The sequence below is a fragment of the Chaetodon auriga genome, chromosome 1 (assembly GCF_051107435.1).
Source record: "Chaetodon auriga isolate fChaAug3 chromosome 1, fChaAug3.hap1, whole genome shotgun sequence".
Classification (NCBI taxonomy): Eukaryota; Metazoa; Chordata; class Actinopteri; order Chaetodontiformes; family Chaetodontidae; genus Chaetodon; species Chaetodon auriga.
The window spans coordinates 19696244-19716792 of record NC_135074.1 but is presented as its reverse complement, the minus strand read 5'-3'; the positions used below and the strand labels follow the sequence as shown (position 1 = coordinate 19716792).

Here is a 20549-nt window from a genome sequence, read left to right as displayed (position 1 = left end):
TTGTACTTGAGAAAGCAGCAGTACCACAGGCTTGTTACAAGTAAAAGTCGTGCATTTAAATTTTTACTTAAGTAAAAGTACAAGAGTATTAGCATCAAAATATAACAAAAGTACCAAAGCATTCATGTTTTCATCACTATAATACTGAAGCTGGTTAAGGTGGTTTAACCACGTGATGTAGTTTGTCTGCTGGGTAGATTGTGAGTTTCCCGTCGTGGATTAATAAAGTTTGAATCTATGGTATTAAATCATGATTTATTTGTTGATGTATTGTCGAACAAAATCTGCAAAGTAACTTAAGTTGTCAAGTACATGTAGCGAAGTAAAAAGTACTAATCTGCATCTGAATTGTGTTGGAGTAGAAGCATAAAGGAGCAGGAAATGGAGTAAAGTACAAGTACTTTAAATTGTACTTAAGGCTGGTACTTGAGTAATTGTACACAGCTACTTTCCACCGCTGGATATATGCACACAAAACAAAATCTGACCTTTAGTTAAGGTAAAAATACCTCACAGTATGTCCAAGTTAGCAGCTGTTTCGGCATCTTAAGGTCATTTCATGCTTCAAGAGTCTCAGATGTGAAGATTTGCTGCCTTTCATTTCTTTGATTTGAATGAATTGTTAATAACGTAAAGGTTTGGACTGTTGGTTGGACTATTTTCAGAACTTTTACAAACCAAATAATGTATTGATGAATGCAGATAATAATCGGCAGATCAATTTATAATGCAAATAATCATTTTTTGAATGCTAAACAGTGAAGATTAGCGCCAACTTAAGAATCCTGATTTACGTGAATGCGTCCGTAATAATAACCTAATGATACATATTGGTACATGGTATAAGTACTTCTTGCCCTTTTCAATGCAGGACCTGTAATTGTACACGCGTTTTGATAGTGAGGTAATAGTACTTTTACTGAAGTAAAGGCTCTGAATACTTACTCACAGTGAACTGCCTTCAGATGATGAAAGTACATGAACTGAACGTCACGTGGCGCTGTCATCACACTTCATCACACAGCTGCGACCAACATCTCCACTGTGTTAAAACCACACAGACCAAAACCTGACTCACAAATAGACAGACGGACGGACAGACCTCCTTCTGCTGCCGCTGAGAGACAATATGTGGCTTCGAGAGGAGCTTTTGAAATCCATATGGCACGCATTCACAGCGCTGGACGTGGATCAACGTGGAAAAGTTTCCAAATCTCAGTTAAAGGTGCGTTTCCTGGGTGTGTGTGTGTGTGTGTGTGTCTGTGTGTCTGTGTGTTTTTACGTCATGACCCGTTACTTTAAATCCCGGCTGTAACGTGCGTGTGTAGCGTTAACGGTGGACGTTTCAAATGAACGGCTTCTTTGATGGACAGGCGACTGACTGTGTTTGTACTCTTCATGTCCAGAGCAAACCATGTGTCTCCTCATGTGGTGATGAAGGATGAAGTGGTCCTTTACGCACTGAGGAAAATGACTCTCAGTCTAAATCATCTGTTTAAAAAGCCTCTTGGATCAGCTGGAAAATGCAGCATCACAAAGCTGCAAACGGGCTGATCTGCTGAGCTCATGAAAAGTTGAATTTTGAGAGATGCGTGGTTCTCACAGGACAGCCACACTACAAACATAATAAGATGAATATGCAGCAGTGATATTAATCCAGAAGCATCATGTGATAGTAAAACACTGACAGGGACCATTTTACCGCACAATGACTACTTTTACTTCTGATACTTTAAATAGATTTTGCTGATTATACCTGCATACTTTTACTTAAGTGAGTATATAAGTTAATGTAAGTTATTTAAAAAGAGCCAATCAACAAAATTAATTCATCTACATTTGATACTTTTAAGTGCATTTTACTTATAACACCTCTTTATTTTTGCTTGAAAATTTGATCGCAGGACTTTCACTTGTAGGCTAAGTTTATATTGTCGTATTGGTACTTTTACCTGCAGTACAAAAGGACATCACCACATAATGTACATTTCACTACATGCTGCAGAGATGCCAATATGTTGTGCTGCACTTGTCAGATTCTCTCATTTATCCACCAGTCATTCACTTGTGTTGCTGCTCGTTTGTGTTTTCCTTGAACATTAACATTCACCGTAGACAGCCGAATGTTTAAGCATGTTTAATCCGCTTCTGTTGTTGTCAAAGAAATGAAAAAATGTGTTACAGGGCATTTTACCGAGGCAAAGGCCAGAAAGACGTGGTGTTTTGCTCTATGACAGCCGGGGCCTGAGTTTGTTTGCCTGCTGGCTCTGATGTCTATGTGCCCAGCCTGACAAAGACACAGTCTGACTTCAAGGATCCTGCAGGGTTTTTCATCACTCACATATGCTCTCTCAGCACTGCAGAGTGGCCAGGAAAGCTCTAAAAGACCCTATTTTTGGAGATGTATTTCTGGTCTTTATATCACTGTGATAGCTGGTGTAAAGCTAACTGTCCACCATCTACCACTCCGCTTCAGACTGTCAGAGGAAACTGTTTACATGTGGGTTTTCTTAGAATCCAGTCTCTCCGTGTTGATGTGAAGTACAGCTACAGTGCTGTACAGTTAAAGGAAGCACTTCTGGGTGTAATCCTTCATTATTGCAGCTGAACAAAGCAGGGGAAAGAATCTTAAGTCTCTGGGGTGAAAATTCACCCTCAAGAACTGAAGTAACGCTTGGCCAGTGATGCATGTGAATAACAGTGACTGTGTTTTGCATGTGAAGACCTTCAGACTGATCATTTATTTAACCTTTATTTAACCAGATAAAAACCCATTGAGATCAGGATCTCTTTCACAAGGGCGACCTGGCCAAGAGGTCATGAGCCTCATCTTTAACAAATCACATACGTTCATTTTTCAGGGATGTGTAACTGTATCGTAACGTGTCTAATGCGTGAAGTTTATACTGTGTATGACCTCTGACCTGCAGTGTTCATGTGTTATGGTCGTATCTCATTCACATTCACATTGTGTGTTTCTAGGTGTTGTCTCACAACCTGTGCACGGTGATGAAGATCCCTCACGACCCCGTGGCCCTTGAGGAACATTTCAAACATGATAATAAAGGCCCTCTGTCCAAACAGGGCTACATGCCGTACCTCAACAAGTTTATTCTTGATAAGGTGGGAACAAAGGTGCTGAAGTAGCTGCAGGAGAGTCTTATGTTTTTAATCCATCCAGCACACTAGAGCTGGGCATCATTTGACATTTTTTCTATTGCCAATGATACCTGGTTTTCAGTACCAATAACAAAAATCAGTTTTTTTGTAAACATCTGCTCTCACTCTGTATGTAGCTATGCAGTGGTCTAAACACACTTACAGTAAAGGTTAAAGACAGAAGTTGAGGTCTTCGCTGGAAGCGATTGTGAAACTGAAAACAGCGTTGGACACGCAAAACCAGTGATAGTGACCAGTGAGGCTGCAGGAACAAGAGTTACGCCAAAGATATTGTAAAAACGGATTATCAGAGTAACACACAGTCCACAAGAAGAAAAGTGGAAATACACAACAGGCGGCCCAGCAGTGAATTAAGTTAATTTAAATGTTGTATCAGCCGCACATTAGCCTTACCCAGCTAGCAGAATGGCTACCTTGGTTAGCAGTAAACTGATTACAGGGAAAGGCTTTTTTTAAAGACTTAAAGCCTGAAAAAGGTAACTAGCATGACAGTTTCATGAAAATAGAATCAGAAGAAAAACACCAACACACACTTCTCTCTTGGAGACTGTATGACACATAGGATGACTAATCGTGGCCTTGTTTGGTGCGTAGCAGAGGAAATGGTTACCAGTTCGTTGTTGCACCCGGAGAAGTGATGTGATTTGCCTGTAATGTATTTGTTGGTAGTGCACTAAATGTATTGAGTTTGTAGATTTGTGGACGGCCTCCTTATACACTCTTTGGAAAAGGGGGATTCTTGCCTGCACCTTTGTGAGCACGGTGTCGTACATTGTAAACACATCGCTTCAAGTGTTATAACACCGACTCTCATGTCAGTAAACTGCTTGATTTTCACTTGGAAGCTGTTTTCCTGCCTTCCTCCTGCGGGCTCTGACTTGAATAAAAATGAGGCCTTTAATTACATCAGGTTTGTACCTCACATCCTGCAGACTCAAGGTTTTGAAAGGAGACAAACACCAGTCCTCCGGCTTAGCATTTGTAAACACACTGTGCTCACTGGTGCTGACCAGTTTGACTTTGACTCTGACTGAATGCTGCATTTTCATTCCCAGGTACAGCAGGAGTTTGACATACTGGAGTTCAACAAGATGTGCTGGACTCTGTGTTACAAGAAAAACATTGGCACTCAACAGCTACTCATCTCAGATGATGATGCTTTCAAAGTCTGGTGCATTTTCAACTTTCTGTCAGAAGACAACTATCCACTCGTCATCATTAGTGAAGAGGTGAGGAAGATCCTCACAGTTGTTTTCTGCGGGGTAAAGAAGAGGAACATTTCTAATTGTCCCCTCAAGCAAACATGTTTTTAAGCTCTTTTGTCTGTCCGTCTCCTTAGATTGAGTACTTCCTGAGAAAGCTGACGGAGGCCATGGGGAGCGGAGAGAGTGAGGAGAAGTTTGCAGATTACAAGCTGCAGCTGAACACAAAGAAGAACTGCCTGACTGCCTGGGAGCTGATTGAGCTGCTGGGGATGGGTTACTTCAGCAAGGGCCTGGACCACCATACCCTGTCCATGGGCATCAACGAGGTCTTCCAGGAACTCATACTGGATGTGGTAAAGCAGGTGAGACAGCACATAGACCTCACATATACTGTTTGGACAGGTATCCCGTAATTGTCCGTCCATGCACACTTTTACAGTTACAGTTTGACCACAGCAACATGCTTTACGAGCAGCAGTGAGTGTTTATTGAACTTCTTTCACCTCAGTTTTCATCTACAGTTACTGCGTGTGCTGTACAGGCAGCCTCAACCCAGCAGGCATCACTCAGGGCTAAACACAACGGGAAAAAAACATTTAATCTATTTTTTGTTTTTCAGTAGATAATGTGCAATTAGATAAGAGAAGAAGCAGTTTCTTATGTGTAATATGTAAATCACAGCGATCATGTCAGCATAGTGACTCTGAGTCTTTGTTTGTCTCCACACTGTGTCCTGAAGGGCTACATGATGAAAAAGGGCCACATAAGGAAGAACTGGACCGAGCGCTGGTTTGTCCTTCAACCCAACTCGCTGTCATACTACGTCTGTGAGGATCTGGTGGAGAAGAGAGGGGACATCATCCTGGACCAAAACTGCTGCGTGGAGGTTTACATGTATTTTTAGTAAACCCTCATGGTTTTGTACATTTAGCACCATGTGACTGACAGTAACGCCATTTCTCTCCTGCAGTCCCTGCCGGATAAAGAAGGAAAGAAATGCCTGTTTATTATCAAGTGCACCGATAAAAGCTTTGAGATCAGCGCATCAGATAAAAAGAAAAAGCAGGAATGGATTCAAGGTACTTTCATTTTCCACTGGTTTCTTCATCTTTGGCAGATTTTTTAAACATCATGCTTCCTGACTCAACAGTGCGTCTTTAGTCAGATTGTAGCGGCTGTAGCTGAGTCTGTGATTCCCCTCTCGCTCCATCTCGTGGCAGCTATTCAAACGTGCATCCAGCTGCTCAGGTTGGGGCTGCCGTCTCCGCACCGCGAGGCCCGGCTGAGGCGCAGGGAGCTCCGGCAGAGGCAGCAGACGGAGGAGGAGGACCTGGAAGAGAGGATGAAGCAGCTCCAGGTGGCCAATGAGAGCAAACAGAGGCAGCTGGAGTCTATGAGGAAGGTACTGCTCCACGAACAGCTGGACGAACAGTTAGACACGAGTTGAGAGCCTTTTACGGTTTTACTGGAAGCACTTATAGAAGTGAAGACACTGCTGGATAAAAAACAACAAAGTCAATGAGCAGAAAAATATCCCATAAAGTCAGAGTAAGTCAGAGCAAAGATGTTGTAACAATGGATAAGCACAATAACATCAGTCCAGCTGTGGGTCTGATGATTGAAATCCCCTCACAGGACCGATCAGTGACCTAAATGTACTTTTTTGTAATTGTTTTAGATACAGTGCAGTCTAACACAACAACTCTGGACATGGATGGAGTTCAATCACTCTGATACAGTCTGAAAAGCTGGATATGATGTAAACGTAGCACTTAATGCAAAGCAGCTTTATAATATACACATGTCGATGTCATGATGAAAAGCACTAAACAAAGCTGAATATGAGTGAGAGACGTTCTTTATTCTATGTACAAATGTGAAGCTATAATAGGTTAAATGGGTTTGGGGGTAATTTTGTAAATCTTGGCTCTAAATGACAAAACACACACACACACACACAGATCTCATGGAGAGTTTTGGCCTTTTTCTTTTTCTTTTCCATTGTAGAAAACAGCATTTCTTGTCTTCTTCTGATGTTTAACATAATCCTGCAGATGTGTCAGAGCACTGATCTCTCTTATCAATGACCTAAAGGTTGATATAACTCAGTTTCCAGTAAGAAATGTAAAGATTGTCAGTCCATTTCCCTTTTGCATATTTTGTCTTAAAATAACTTAAATGGCCATTTGATTTTAAAAAATAGACATGATACAGCAGAACATTCGCACTGAAAAAGGAACTTAAGCCTGCTATGCAAACAATTGTCTTCTCACTTCTCTTTTCATGTTGCCAGATGGCTTTTGTTCAAATGTCAGAAACGCCTTTATCCTTTTAAGCCCCATTACTCATTTCTGAATGTTTGGATCTTTGACTAAACTCACCGGGTGTTACAAAGTAAAATATCATATAGGAGATACAAAGAAAGAGAAAAGTCCCTCTTCACTATTATTCGACCTAGAAATGCATCCTGAGCCGCAGTCTCCCCCTTTGACCAGCCTGCAGCTCTTTATTAAGTTTGTCTTCTGGCCTGATGAGTCCTCCAGTCAAACTCGGCTCTTTCTTCTTTTGTGCCTCACAGAAAATGGAAGAGACTGCGGCAAGAGCAGCGATAGAGGAGCACAGGAGGATGAAGACTGAGGTCGACCTGCAGGATCGCTACAGACTGGACCTGGAGAGAGAGAAAATGGTAACCGCTGTGCCTGAGTCTGCACCCCTCAGCCCGCCTCCATAGTCCTGATCATGTGGGCTGTGGTGGTGACATGTGGTCTCGCCAAAAGTTCAGAAAGAAAACAAATGAGTCTCGTAAACCGAGATATTATTCTATTTTTGTTTTGTCACCACCGTCTGTGGCTCGGTCCTTCCAGGAAACACAAGCTAAAAAAAAGTTAAAATGATGTATCCCATGATGTTGAGTCACCTTTTGTCTGAGTGTCAAGTGCACTGACTGATTAATCATCGCCTCACTTCAGTGACTGAACAGGTAAAAGCCTTTGGAAGATAAGAAAAATTATCAGATTCCATCATTGCATGCAAAACATATAAGCGGTATGTAGATGAGGCTAAAATTGGTTCAATTGCCTTGTGTGTGAGTATGTGCAACATTATATACAGTGTGTGTGTGTGTGTGTGTGTGTGTGTGTGTGTGTGTGTGTGTGTGTGTGGACTCATTCAGGTGCGTCAGCAGATGGAGGAGCAGGTGGCTCAGAAGTCCAGTGAACTGGAGCAGTACCTGCAGCGCGTCCGGGAACTGGAGGACATGTACCACCGGCTGGAGGAGGCCTTAGAGGACGAGAGGCAGGCCAAGCAGGATGAGGAGGCCATGCGCAAGCTGCAGGCCAGGTGTCAGACACACACGCACACGCACATACGGGCACAGTAATGTGGAGACCAGGGGGTACACGATGAAGCGAGGTCAGCAGGGTCGGGCTTTCTTCGCATTCGCTGGCTCCACTAAACCTAAAACCCCCGTCAGACCTAATAGCTGTCACAGCAGTGGTTATCAGGTTTTACTCATCAGGCTCTGTGCACGTTCCCTTAAAAAGGTGCGTTTAGTGCGTTATTTGACATTTGCTGCATAGGAGTGAAGTGGGTAAAATAGACAACTGAAAGAGAGTTTAAGCATCATTGCTGGGTTTTCCATCGCAGGCTGCTGGAGGAGGAGGCAGCAAAGAGGGCAGAGCTGGAGCAGATGCACCTGCAGCAGCAGAGGGTGCTGTCGCAGACCGAGGCCGAGAAGCAGGAGCTGGCGGCCGAGCAGCTGGCGAAGGAGAGAGACCTGCAGGCAGCCATGCTGCAGCTGGATCGACTGGAGAAGGAGCGGCACGGAGCTCTGGAGCAGTACGAGGTCAGCTCGCACATCTGGAGGTCGACACTGATCCGACAACCCCGGCACAGACTTTATCTAGAAATCTGCTGTGAGCGTGGAAAATGTCCCTTGGCATCAGAAATAGTTGTAATCTTTTTTTCCATTTAGTTGAAGAAAACTAATCTTTTCTCCACACAAGTGTGTTTGTATCACATTTACTTTAAACCATCATTACTCATCAAGTCAGAAACAATCACTCACGTTTGGTCTCACCAGCAGCTGCTCCCCCTGCTGTCAAAACATCCTTCGTCCCATTTCTCTCGTCTCAGCTGACGTCTGCTCAAAGTGTCCTTGATCTGATTCCTGTCTCTGTCTCTCACTTCCTCTTTGTCTCGTATAGGAGGTGTCGAGGAAGCTTGAGCGAGCGGCAAACAAGACGAAGACTTGGAAGAACAAGGTGGCCAAACACGAGGGGCTGGTGCGTCTCATCCAGCCAGGTAGGGAAGCTGACTGTCTTCATGAGTGATTGCTGGTTAATTCATTAATTGATATAACACATTGTGTCTTATGACCAGCATTCAAGAACTTTGCACATTAACTTCATGGAAATGCAGCTTCTTGGTGTGTTTGTGTGAGATTCTTACAATTAAGGCCTTTTTTGCAAAAACACCTTTAGTTGCTGCAAGTTACACCATATGGCCAAAAGTATGTGGACAAGGCTGCCTTTGTGTGCTGTATTTATGGCCTCGCTGGTGTTCCTTCAGTTTTGTGGTAGCAGTAGACAGGACCAGCCCTTTCTTATTTCGACATGCACAAAGCGAGATCCCTAAACAGATGGTTTGGTGCGGAAGATCTTGACTGGCAGACTTCAACTCTACTCTTTTAACCTGGTCCATCAGGCAGTAAAGGACCTCAGATGATGACTAACTGGGGCCCGGCTTCATTCACGGACGCTGAGCTGGAGCTGAGGAAGAAGTTGTGGCAGGAGAGGAAGAACCAGGGAGGTGAGGCTCAGTGAACGCCCACCACGCCCGATGGATCACACGAGAGATGAGGAAGACTCTGACGGAGCCCAAACTTCAAAGCCTGATGAGGTTTGATAACATGAACTTACTGAGCCTCACGATAGACAGCAGACAACAGTGCTGCTGATGTGGTTTCTTTGAAAAGAGCAGCTGGGATTAACTGCATTTCATCAGCTTCTGCCGTAACAAAAGTTCACATTCAGTTCATCCTTGACTGTGAAAGAAGTCGTTCGACAAAATAATCTTGAAATCAGATTGAGTGAAAGCACCAGATCAAAAGAAAGTGAAGATTTTATCAACAGTTCAGTTTATTTTGTGACGTGGGACTCTTTCTTTTGTAGTACACCCTTTCTGATTTTACATGTTTAATTTAACTTCTTTGCAGTTTTTTCATGTTTTTTGACATAAACGTTTTGTAATGCAGACTAGGCTAAATGAGGAGCTGTTCACTGATATCCAGCAGGGTATAACAGTAGAGACATTTTAAACTCCAGCTCGGTTTCTTAGCTGAAGTTGAGTGAATTGGGTCTGTTAGTCATAACTAAGAAGATTAAAAACATCATAAAACACCACCTATTTCATATCAATGTGGGTAGTTTCATTTCAGAGGTCCATACTTTATAAATAAAGACAAATATGTGTCTAAAGAAAGCAGCAAGCTTCCCTGTTTCTTTCTTTTATTGGGGGGTTTTTAGACCTCGCTGTCGTCATGACTCACCCCTCAGGATGAAGAGCGTCCACCAGGTGTCACCATATGAACAGGGTCCTCAAACTGAGCCGGTGCTGCAGCGCATGTAGCAGCTTCCAGCAGCAAAAACCCAAAACACCGATGAACACAGTCTTCTCTTGTTTGCATGCGAGAAATACCTGCATGGACAATTTATTTGAGATGTGTCATGATGGGAGCTTCAGCCTTTTGACTGGTGGTGCTGGGAGCATTCACCAGCGTGTCAGTGTCCCTGAGAGGAGCCACGTTGTCCAGATTAGTTCATCTCTGAACACCTTCCAGCTTTCCTATCATGTCGGTGGCATTCAGCCCCAAACCTGTTTGTTCCTGCTGAGGATGGGAATCTTAAGAAGCAGGTCACATTTATTTAGTTTCGTTTTCTAAAGCAGCAGGACGATGGTTGATGGTTCATTTCAGATGTTTCAAAAAGCATTGCGGGTACCTGTCAGAGATGATCCAGGAGGGGATCTGTGCTGATGCTGACCTGATTAAGCAGGGTTGAGGTGTCAAAATCAGTATTGGACTGTGGTGGAATCAGTACAATCACTCAAGTACTGCACTTAAGTATAAACTTGAGGTACTGGATCAGCTGGAAAACGCATCATCACACAGACGGAAACAGGCTGTTTTTCTTGTGAAAAGTTTGGAGATATGTGCTTCTCTCAGGACAGTGATGCTACAAACCTATGGTGATCTTATAGAATATGATGCATTGCTGTAGATTAAACTACCAAATAGTATATAAAGTAGTTCAAATGAGCTCAGTGCAGGATTTTCACTTGTAGTGGAGTATTTTTTACAGTGTGGTATGAGCATGTTTACTGAAGTAAAGGATCTTTGTCCTTCGCTGGTGCTGGGAGATGCTGGATGGGTGATCTCCAGCTTCCTGCCTGTGTGTCCGACAGGTCTGTATGTGTTGTACAGTATGACTTCATTGTTCCAGTAATCACCAAACAGATCACACGTGATGATTGGTGACGTGCAGCAGCCAGGGCTCAGTTTTGCTGCCTCTCTGTGTCAAAACAAATCAGTCAGCGCAACAAAGAACCACTGTTCTTACAGGTACACCTCACCTTTGTCTCCCCCACCCTCATGTCTCTATGAAAAAAGAGACAACCTTACAGGATCACTGTAACGGGATGAAACCATCAGCTGTGCGTACTTGTTTGTCTCCTGTCTGCCAGCCAGCCCGCACAATGAGCGTCTTTACTTTCTGATGTTAAAACTCTCACATCACCTTAATTTGTCCCTCTTTCAGAGAGGAGCGGGGAGGGAAGAGATGGTTCAAGCAGAGTTCAGAGTTGTCAGGGCAGGAGACGAGATAAGAACGTGCATTCATACACTCATCTAACAGTCAGCACCATGCAGATCTCCTTATACCGGCGGGTTACTGATAAGATCAGATATAGAGACAGATTGGCCAAATCTCTGAGCTAATACTCTAACCAGGAATGTGGTTTACCACCAAAACAGATCATTTAATCCTCAGAGCTTCTCCTTTATGGACTCCTTTGTTCATTCTTTAATTGGTGCACCAAGACAACACTTAACACATTAGATAAAACACAGAAATACTCAAAAGATTAGAATAACCAGCTAATGACGTGAAATTCAGGATTGTCGGCTCAGTGTTTCTCTTGAATTGTTAATCTGATGTCTAATAAACAGATTTGCTGTTCACATTTCTTCTACCAGAGATATTTATATCCCAGAATCTGAGAAACATGTGGCGCCCTGTTTTTTTTTTTTTTTTTTTTTGCAAAGACTATTCTCAGAATTTCGAGTTTCTAATCTCCGGAGCTAAATTGCACAAGCTTCTCGACATTCCAAAAATAAGGATGTCTCTCGCTGTCTCACCCTCGCCCCCATGTGACTGAAAAGCACCCTCATGCCCATGACCAATGCATCTGATTCCTGTCCAAAATAGCCTCATCGAAACTGATTTGAAACAGGGACATTTTTTGGGATTGTCTGCTGGTGAAAAAATGTCTGGCAGATGCCTGTTTGCTGGGTTAGATGTCTTCCCACAGTGACCTCACAGGCCTGAGCGTTTCACATGGCTGAATGGACTCCGGGTTTAGCTGCAGAGAAGCTGTGGGTGAAGTGAAAAACATGAGCAGTGGACCAAGGAAACGGACACTAACCTTTAGAAAAGTCCCCTACTATCCCTTAAAGCTATAAATCAAACGTGTAATTGTGCTTTTCTACTCGTGGATGAGCGGGCGGTGTCCGGATAAGATCATCTGGAGCTCAGTTGATTCATGCATTTGATAATTTCCCAACCAGACCCCCATGTGCTGCAGGCAGCTGACATCATCCCGATTTCCAGGGTGGGACGGGGTGATGTGTGTTGAGCCAGTGAGATCAGCGTTTGGAGTTGTTGCGATGAATCTTGGAGCAGGTGCCCGCTGAGGGGCCACAGGGCTTTGAGGCAGAAGGGCCCCCAGCAGCAGGGAGATCAGCTCTCACACTGCCCACATTGCAGAGGCACCCAGGAAATGGAAACTGCTACACAGCCCGCATTCATTGCAGCCGCAGGGCTACATGGATGATGGGATTTGGAGGACCAATAAAATAAATCAGTATCATCTGTCACTGGAGTATTTTGGGGGCCCATGGAAAGGCCAATCATCTTATTTTTCAAGCTGTTTTCTCCTACAAGAGGCATTTAGTGCAGCTGTGACTGTACATGAAGAGTCCAGGATCCAAAATCCAGAGAGCTATGCGCAATCCTGAATTTATAGACTTCTTTTGATTGGTCTTTTTATGTGAGAGCTGCATACCTCCAACCAACCAAGACTAATCACACTGATCTCGGAAGTTACACAAGATCAAAATAACACAAAACACTGCTGTTCTTAGGCATAATGGACACTTTTACCAGTAATTTAAAAGGAAAAAAAAAAAAAAAAAAAAACACTCACAGAGGCTGTTTAACCTAAGCTGTGTCATGCTTATGCGACTCCAAGCATCTTCCATCTCCTAAAACTTAAATACAATTAACTTGCATGAATCTGGATCCAGTCAGAGGAATGCAGATATGTAGATGTAACTGAATAAACTAGAGTAAAACTGCAGTTCACCACCTCAGGAGCAAATGATTCCTATCATGCCATTCCACACGATCCTGCCGGATAACTTCCGCTTCATCCCTCTGTTCACGGGCAGAGGTCCTAATCTCCGTACCCAAAGCAAGAGGCTAAATATGGAGAGGACTGCCAGAGGCTCTGCCCAGATGTTGGCCTGCTGCAGCTCTGCACCTGCTGCCAGGGCCAGCCAGCTGGGAGATCGCACAGCAGGACAAACACCCACAGCCTCCTTCCCCCCCCAAAAAAGCCCCCTGAGCTCTTCTTCTGACATTCAGCTTCCTCTCAGAGACAAACCTTCCTGGGACCACAGGAGACCCGCTCAGAGCAGTCAACCAGGCGCCACTCAGCCTGAGCTGGGGCTCTTGCCCAGTCCCATATTCATTGCTGGCAAGTGAGACACCCCTCATCATCCTCTCCAGGCCCTGTTGTTGGCTCCAAGCAAAAAAAAAAAACAAAAAAAAAACATGAGTTGCAGCGGTGTCTGATTACCTTTCATTGAGACAATCTTTAATAAAGACGATCTGTTCATAAGAAGCCAGAAAAACGTGGCGATGACATGACTCTGAGGGGCTGTGCTGTGGCACAACAGTGCTTTGTGCTCAACGCTAATGTTAGCATGCTGACATACTCACAGTAACAAAGCTTAGCTTAGCTGTTAGCGCTAAACACAGTACAGCTGAGGTTAATGGGAATGTCATTTGTTCAGCTATCTAGCTAACATCATCATGTGCCAATTTAAACCCCAGATATTCATTGAAAACGTGCCTCACAGAGAAAAAAAAAATTGAATTTAATGAACATGTTGAGTGCAGGAAACTGGAAATCAGGGTTTTTCTGTCCAATGGCGGGACTGTCAATCAGCCAGTTTAGGAGATAGACGGTGAGTCACAACAAGAAGATGTGAACAGATCAATACTTGTGCATTATTTGATCCAGATCCAGGCCACCCAGTCTGCAGTTAGTCATATGAATAAGTTGGCATGGATGGGATGGATTTTGGTCCAGGCGTTGGGTGTAATGCTGGAGGGGAATTCCTACAATTCGGCAATGCGGTTTGTAGTTTATCGTGTTTCCATTTTATGCAACTTTATGCCTCAACTCCTCTTTATTTCAGAGGGAAATATTGTACTTTTTACTCTATTAAATGTATCTGGGAGCTGTATGTTTGTCCTACAAATCATACAGTGTAATCAGTCTTAAAATATGATGCATCATTATCAATTATTGTAATAAATAATGTAGCTTCATTTTAATCAGCTACAACATTAAAACCCTCATACCCTAATTCCCTTTTCGAACATGTGTCGCTAACATGTTTTGGATGGTTTGATGAATTTATCCCACAATCCCTCCTGTTTGTTTTGATCCATATCTGTCAGTATATGAAAGTCAGACTCTTGAAACTTAGTAATTTTTTTTATTATTACTGCAAAACAATTACACAGTTTTGGCAAAACATGAATACAGACTTGATGTTCACTACAATTAAAGTTTCAAGAGTCTCCTTACAGATTCTTCTCCTGTATGTAAATGAATGGAAATCAATGAATGCCTAGAATGAATAACAAAAATTACTATTATTTCTAAAACGCAGTAGCTTGAAGAGTTCTTCACTGTGATGCAAAGTACTGCTGGAGGTGATGGACGATAATGTGTGGCCCTATAATGCATCAGTAATAACAGCAATAATACACTCTTTCATCAAGTACTTTTACTTTTCACACTTAAATACGTTTCAAAATTTAATGTCGGGGTGTTTTACACTGTGGTATTCCTACTTTAACTGAAGAATCTGAATACTTCCACCGCTGTCAGCAGCACAATCAATCAGCAAACCTTCTGGTGTTCACTCAGTAAAACACGAGCACACGCTATGGAGTTTCAAGTATGTTTGGTTTATTTTCAAAAAATTAGTGTCACCACAAAACATGGTACAGAGATACAGTAAAAACAAACAAACAAAAGCCTCTGACATCTTCGAATAGTTTCATTTGTCTTTGTTTCTTTTTAGGTTGCACAAAGGGAACAGATGAGACGAGGATCTCTGAAAGCGTCCTGTATGATATATTCATTTACTTTTTTTTTTTTTAAAAGCCCTTAAAAGACACAGAGCCTGCCTGGACAGTTTGAACCGCAAACAAGAGTCTCCATTTCATTTTCAGAGCAATGATTCATCACAAACAGGGAACAGGCCACTCAGGTTTTTGCACCAGTAACGACACTTAAAAAAGAAAAGGACTTGTTGGTCACATTAGAATAAAGGTTAGAAAAGTATGTTCAGTACATAGAGTATATAAAATGAAATGTCACACAGGTATTTACAGAAAAAAAAAACATGAAGCCACCACACTTACAGTTACACTTTTAATAAAAAAAAATAATTTACATTACATGAGACAAGTGTGTTATACAGAAGTCAATAAACATTCAACAAAAAATAGAGGAAACATCACTTATTTAAATAGAAAAAATGTCAGGTTTTGAACTCACTGTGCAAATTCTTCTCATTTAAACTGTCTCGAGGAAACGTCGTATGTACATAGTAATGCCTTTAGCCTCGCCGTCTGCATCTGTTAGAAAATCTATATTTGATACGGAGTGCATACTTTAGAGCTAAGTGCAAACAAATTGCTTTGTCATGTTGTGCATTAAAATCTCTGAGTTTTTGGCGGTTCACACGGTTCTTTAAGCAGCAATAACCTTTTCCTCGTAGTAAAATATCTGATAGAAATTCTTTAATAGGCTATTTTCTATTTTTTTCTAAGTTTAAAATTGAACCCACAGTTTGAATGGCCAGTGATATTGCTTTGATCTATTTACAGCTTAAGTAGGATAACATTTCCTTGGTAGTGCAGTCCCCTAGAACATCAGCTTATCTTCACTTCATCCCCATTGGAGGCACAGAGGAGGCAGCTGACAGCAGAGACGAATGTGTTCGACAGCCCGACCAGCTGCTAAGTAACAGGCAGAGAGGTGGATGGACAGCACTCATCCTCCACTACCAGGCACTTTGTTCACTGTGGTCCCAGAATTTAAGACATCTGAAAGCTGGGTCGTGCGCTCGTCGCGTCTCTGCTCTCAACCACCTGACGCCACCTCTAACGTTCCCGATGTTGATGTCAGTGTTCAGAGGCTCGGCGGCTCACAGCTCAGGCGTCAGAGATGCAGTTCTGGATCTTGTCCATCCACAGCTGAGCGCTGGGCGCGTCTGAGGCGCAGAAGTTGTAGACTCGCTTGCTGGTCTTCAGCTAGAGAGGGTGTCGGACAACAAGGGTTAAATGAGGGCCAAAGGGGGGAACAGGCGTGAATGTGCAACTAAATAAGACAACAGACCACTTTGCTGTCCTCCACGCTGACAGAAAGGTTCATCTGTAATATCTGGATGCATCAGGTCTATCCGTCAGTATCTGTCACTGCTTTCAGTTTTTAAATCAAGTGTGACCCACTGTAATGTCACGCATTAGTTTGTAGACCACCATTCTGAAGCCTTGAATCTGGCATTATGGCCGTCGCCATCTTGTTTTTTTGGAGCCAGAAGTGTATTGATGAAAACTTTAAACTAGCAATTGAGACCACAAACTCGTTGGGAAAATGAGGCAGTGAACCCAGTCAGAAGTCATTTTCAGACTTCTTTTTGCAACCAGTGGAGTCGTCCCCTGCTGGCCACTAGAGAGAATGCAGGTTTAAGGCACTTCCACATTGGCTTCACTGTCCAGACCTGGAAGCTCCATCCATTACTCATACAGTCTATGTTTTAAACACAGAAGCTGCTAGCAGAACACATCTTAACAACACTGGACATGTAGCTCTCCCTTCGGGAAGAGATTTCCAACATGCAAGCTGTGATTTGCATCATCAGATGATTTCTCTCTCTCTCATTCTGACACATTCCACTAATCAAAACTAATTCAGCACTTTCAACCATCCATGAGCACGTCAGAACCCTGCAGGAACAACAGTCATTTGTGAAACACGGATGTACTCACATCAAAGAAAGCCTTTTCACTGATGTGTTTGGGAGCTCCGATAGTCGGGGCAGCGATCACCACAGATTCCACCTCCGCCAGGTCAATGTGGCCTCTGCAGTTTGTGTCCTCCCCGGTGTCGTAGTATCTCAGCTGTGAAGACATGAGCGTTAAACCTGCAGTCTGTCACTCAGGTGATGGTTTTAGTGTTTCTTAAACATGAACGTAGGGCAACTTGCTCACCTGGTGTTTTGTAATGTCCAATACAAACCAGCGAGGTTTCCAGCCTTTCAGCAGCGCTCCACGTTTATACAGGATCCCCTCGTAAGATCTGAAGGGTGAAAGTGCATTTTAGTGAGAGATGCTGCCTTGCATGCCCCTCAGAGCAAAATTAGCTGGTTAGTTAGTGTTGTCTGGCTATCAAAAGCCAAATTAACTGAGGCTGACAACCCTAATTTACATTGGATGTTATGTCTCTGTACTTTTTGGGTTGCACAAGCTTGAACAATATTTGTAGCTCTTGTTATTGTTTTTAATGTAAGTCAGATGGAGCTCATCTGTTGCATAGAAGCAAAGCCCGACTGCTCTGTTTCTCCATATGTACAAACTGCAGCGCTGTTTGTACATTGTGTTCTCATTGTGTAAAGAGGCCAAAACTGGGTCGATTTATTCTTCTTTCACGGGTCACTGGTAGAGATTTCTACTCTCATATTTCCTTTCTCAAAGCTGTGGAACTCATTTGCACCTAAAATACCATGTGTAAATGATCAGCCTCAACCCGTCAACAACCTGTCAAGACGCTTCAACGCGGACATGACAAAAAAGAGCAAAATATCTAAGTTAGCAGTAAAAATAATATCGCTGCATTGCAGGAGAGCGAAGCCGTGAAGCTTGCAAACAGGACATTTAGATGATTATATGATTTATGGACAATAGCAAACATAATGGAATACAGCGACAATGTCGGTGCACACAGTTCACAGTTAGAAGTTTCAAAATATTTAATGAATGCTAAGTGTTTCTGACCCACTTCATCTGTTCAAACTTTTGTCTGTCAAAACATTATGTGCAATGTCGAGGACAAGGTAAAAAAATGCATTCACATAAGAGCAGATTTTAATCATTGTCCAACTTGGAAGAAAAATATCCAGATATTAGAGCCAAGAGACTGTACTTTAACCTCGCAGTAATTGTAAAATTACACACCCAGAGTTTAACAGAGTACAGACGATCCTCACAAACATGACACCCGGCATACCACAGCACTGACTCATCTTCCAAAACTGGACCGGCCGCTCGGCAGCAGCTTTCAGTGAATCAAGGGTGGACTTTTTATTTGTTCCGGCAATCAGGAAGTTCACGACCCACCTGTTCTCCTCGCTCTTGGGGGTGAACTGGTTGTAAAGTGTTGCAGCGCGGCGGTTGATCCCATTGGCTGTGGCTGTGCTGCGATCTTCGGCCAGCGCGCTGTCTGGCAGGTGCAGCATGGAGCGCCGCTGGAAGGCCTGCAGGCTGGACGTGGGAATGAGGCCGGAAAGCGACAGCGACTGTTTACGGAGCTGCAAACATGCGTATGAGTGGGGAAAAAAAATGGACACAAAAGAGCCGTGTTACAGAGTTGAACAACCTGCTTGAGATCTGAAATGTATGAAAGGTCACCACTATTCGGCGCACATTTCCTTCCTGCGCGAGGTCTTCCTGAACGCTGATTCTGACTCTCTCCAGAGTTGTCTGCCATTTCTCAGGGGCCTGGTTCAGCTCAGCCTCCAGCTTCTCGATGTCCTGCAGCCAAGAAAGATGACAACTTTGACACATGATTCAAAAACAAAAAAAAAAAGATCAGATCCAAGTTTTGGTGACAAACGTCTTACCGTGAGGAGCTTGGTGATGGCATCAGGCTGGGCGCGGCTCACGCTGCTGTAACACGGCCACACAATCCGTCTCTTACTGTTGGAGATGGTGTCCGCCTCCTCCGAGCTGTCCGACCTCACAGCCATCATCCTCCAGTCGTAACACGGCCCCGTGGACAGAGTCTCGTCCGTAAAGAAGTCCCATTTCTTCAAACTGGGGATGCTGATGGAAGGCTTCAGGATCACCTATAAAACGTTTGAATGACAATCCATCCTGTAAAAACTACTGTGGAAAAAGTGTGTTTCCAACAAGCTTAAGTGAGCTTTGCTGTTAATGTGGCTGACTGCACATGAAGCCTCAAAATCAAGAAACAAGCTCCTCTCATTCATTTGCACTGTGATCCCTGAGACATGAGAGGAAACGTTAGAAATCATCAATATAAAGCAAACCAGGCTGAAGTCATTAACAGGAAACTTCTCTGTCAGGAAACTGGAAGAACATGGAGGCATTCCGAAATGATCAGACAATAAACTAACCGCAATCATATGATGAACGGCTCCAGAGACTAAACGTGATCTCGTGAGTTTGATTTCTTCAGCTCTGGTTCCGTCATATGGTCCATAAAATGCCCTTTAGCTCTTTACGTAACAAGAAAATTCCATTCTAAACAGCAGTAAGCCTATGAAATCCAAACTCCTCCATCTGAAATCAGCTCAGATCTGGTCAGGTAAATAATCTTGAGTGCATGAAACACTGTCCGGCTTGTCAGGTTTTTGTCATCTGCTGGCAAATGTCATCTGCTGTAGCTTATTAATAATGACAATAATAATATACTGCTTAATTAGTGTGACGAAGGGCAAAACAAAGCTTATGTGTTCCCTCTTAAAGCTGCACAACCTTGAAACAAAACTTCAATTTTTTCAATGTTTTGAAAAGAAAAATTGACTCTCGCTGGATCAGATCAATTCTAGACACCTAGTCAGCACTCAGTTTGTACCAAAGTAGTTACGTCTGGTCGCCTGTCAGTGGTGCCATATCCCCTTTGCCCTCTTTAGTTGCTATAACTAGTAAACGAAGGAAGTCAGCGAATGCGGCTAAACTTACCACGAATAAAACTTAAACACATCACCTCAGCTGTGAACATTTCTGCCGGAGTCATGTCAGGGAGATTCATCAGCAGTGGTGGTTGTTTAACAATAAACACGACGACTCCAATGAGCCTGCGCTCCTTCACGAGGTCATCAAACTACGTCTTCAGTTTTCATCGTTTTGACTGAGAGACCACCAGCAACAGAAATCACACACTGTGCATCTGAGTTGATCAGAGCTCATTTTTAGTTTTAAACAGCACAAGAGAAGAAGAGCAGCAGGCAAAGATGAGTTGGAGCAGACTCGTCAGTGTGGGAGCTGCATGAATCAGCTGTCAGCTGTCGGACGCATGTGGACCTCTGGTACGTGAAGGACAGGCAGGTGGACAGAAACACTCACGTCGCTCTCTGAGGGGTTGTACAGATAGTTGAAGAAGATGGGACTCCTCCTGTGCATCCTGCTGATGCATTCCCAGATACAGATGCCTCTGCGAGCTTGCTTATCACCTTTATCCTCAAACAACAACCCTGTGAAAAAATGCAGAGGAGATGCTGCTGAGCACATGGGCCAATCATTTGTTTTAGCTGATGTGTTGCATTATGGGATATAAAAG

General features: G+C 43.3%; 2 protein-coding genes across 3 annotated transcripts in view; one reads left to right on the top strand and one right to left on the bottom strand.

Moving 5' to 3' along the window:
* Positions 1 to 1042: 1042 nt before the first annotated feature.
* Positions 1043 to 9871, top strand: swap70a (switching B cell complex subunit SWAP70a). The gene is made up of 12 exons (XM_076737857.1): positions 1043 to 1225; positions 2983 to 3123; positions 4236 to 4409; positions 4520 to 4747; positions 5125 to 5271; positions 5356 to 5464; positions 5606 to 5787; positions 6964 to 7071; positions 7558 to 7724; positions 8031 to 8229; positions 8591 to 8687; positions 9090 to 9871. Exons 1-12 carry the CDS (start codon positions 1130 to 1132, stop codon positions 9206 to 9208), a joined length of 1767 nt encoding a protein of 588 aa, XP_076593972.1. The 5' UTR covers positions 1043 to 1129; the 3' UTR covers positions 9209 to 9871.
* Positions 9872 to 14907: 5036 nt separating this feature from the next.
* Positions 14908 to 20549, bottom strand: part of sbf2 (SET binding factor 2) — an 89570-nt gene continuing 83928 nt past the window's right edge. For both annotated transcript variants that reach the window (XM_076728609.1, XM_076728601.1), the window contains 7 exons: positions 20336 to 20463; positions 18868 to 19092; positions 18671 to 18778; positions 18365 to 18555; positions 17240 to 17327; positions 17018 to 17149; positions 14908 to 16279 (listed from right to left, as the gene is read on the bottom strand). In XM_076728609.1, the coding sequence (XP_076584724.1) occupies positions 16181 to 16279; positions 17018 to 17149; positions 17240 to 17327; positions 18365 to 18555; positions 18671 to 18778; positions 18868 to 19092; positions 20336 to 20463 (971 nt within the window). In that variant the 3' untranslated portion in view covers positions 14908 to 16180. The remainder of the gene's footprint in view (positions 16280 to 17017; positions 17150 to 17239; positions 17328 to 18364; positions 18556 to 18670; positions 18779 to 18867; positions 19093 to 20335; positions 20464 to 20549) is intronic.

Excerpts from the sequence above, each read along its gene's own strand:
- swap70a (XM_076737857.1), top strand. The coding sequence starts at position 1,130 with ATGTGGCTTCGAGAGGAGCTTTTGAAATCCATATGGCACGCATTCACA. Across the intron at positions 4,410-4,519 it reads TCGTCATCATTAGTGAAGAG|ATTGAGTACTTCCTGAGAAA; the intron begins GTGAGGAAGATC and ends CCGTCTCCTTAG. Across the intron at positions 5,788-6,963 it reads AGCTGGAGTCTATGAGGAAG|AAAATGGAAGAGACTGCGGC; the intron begins GTACTGCTCCAC and ends TGTGCCTCACAG.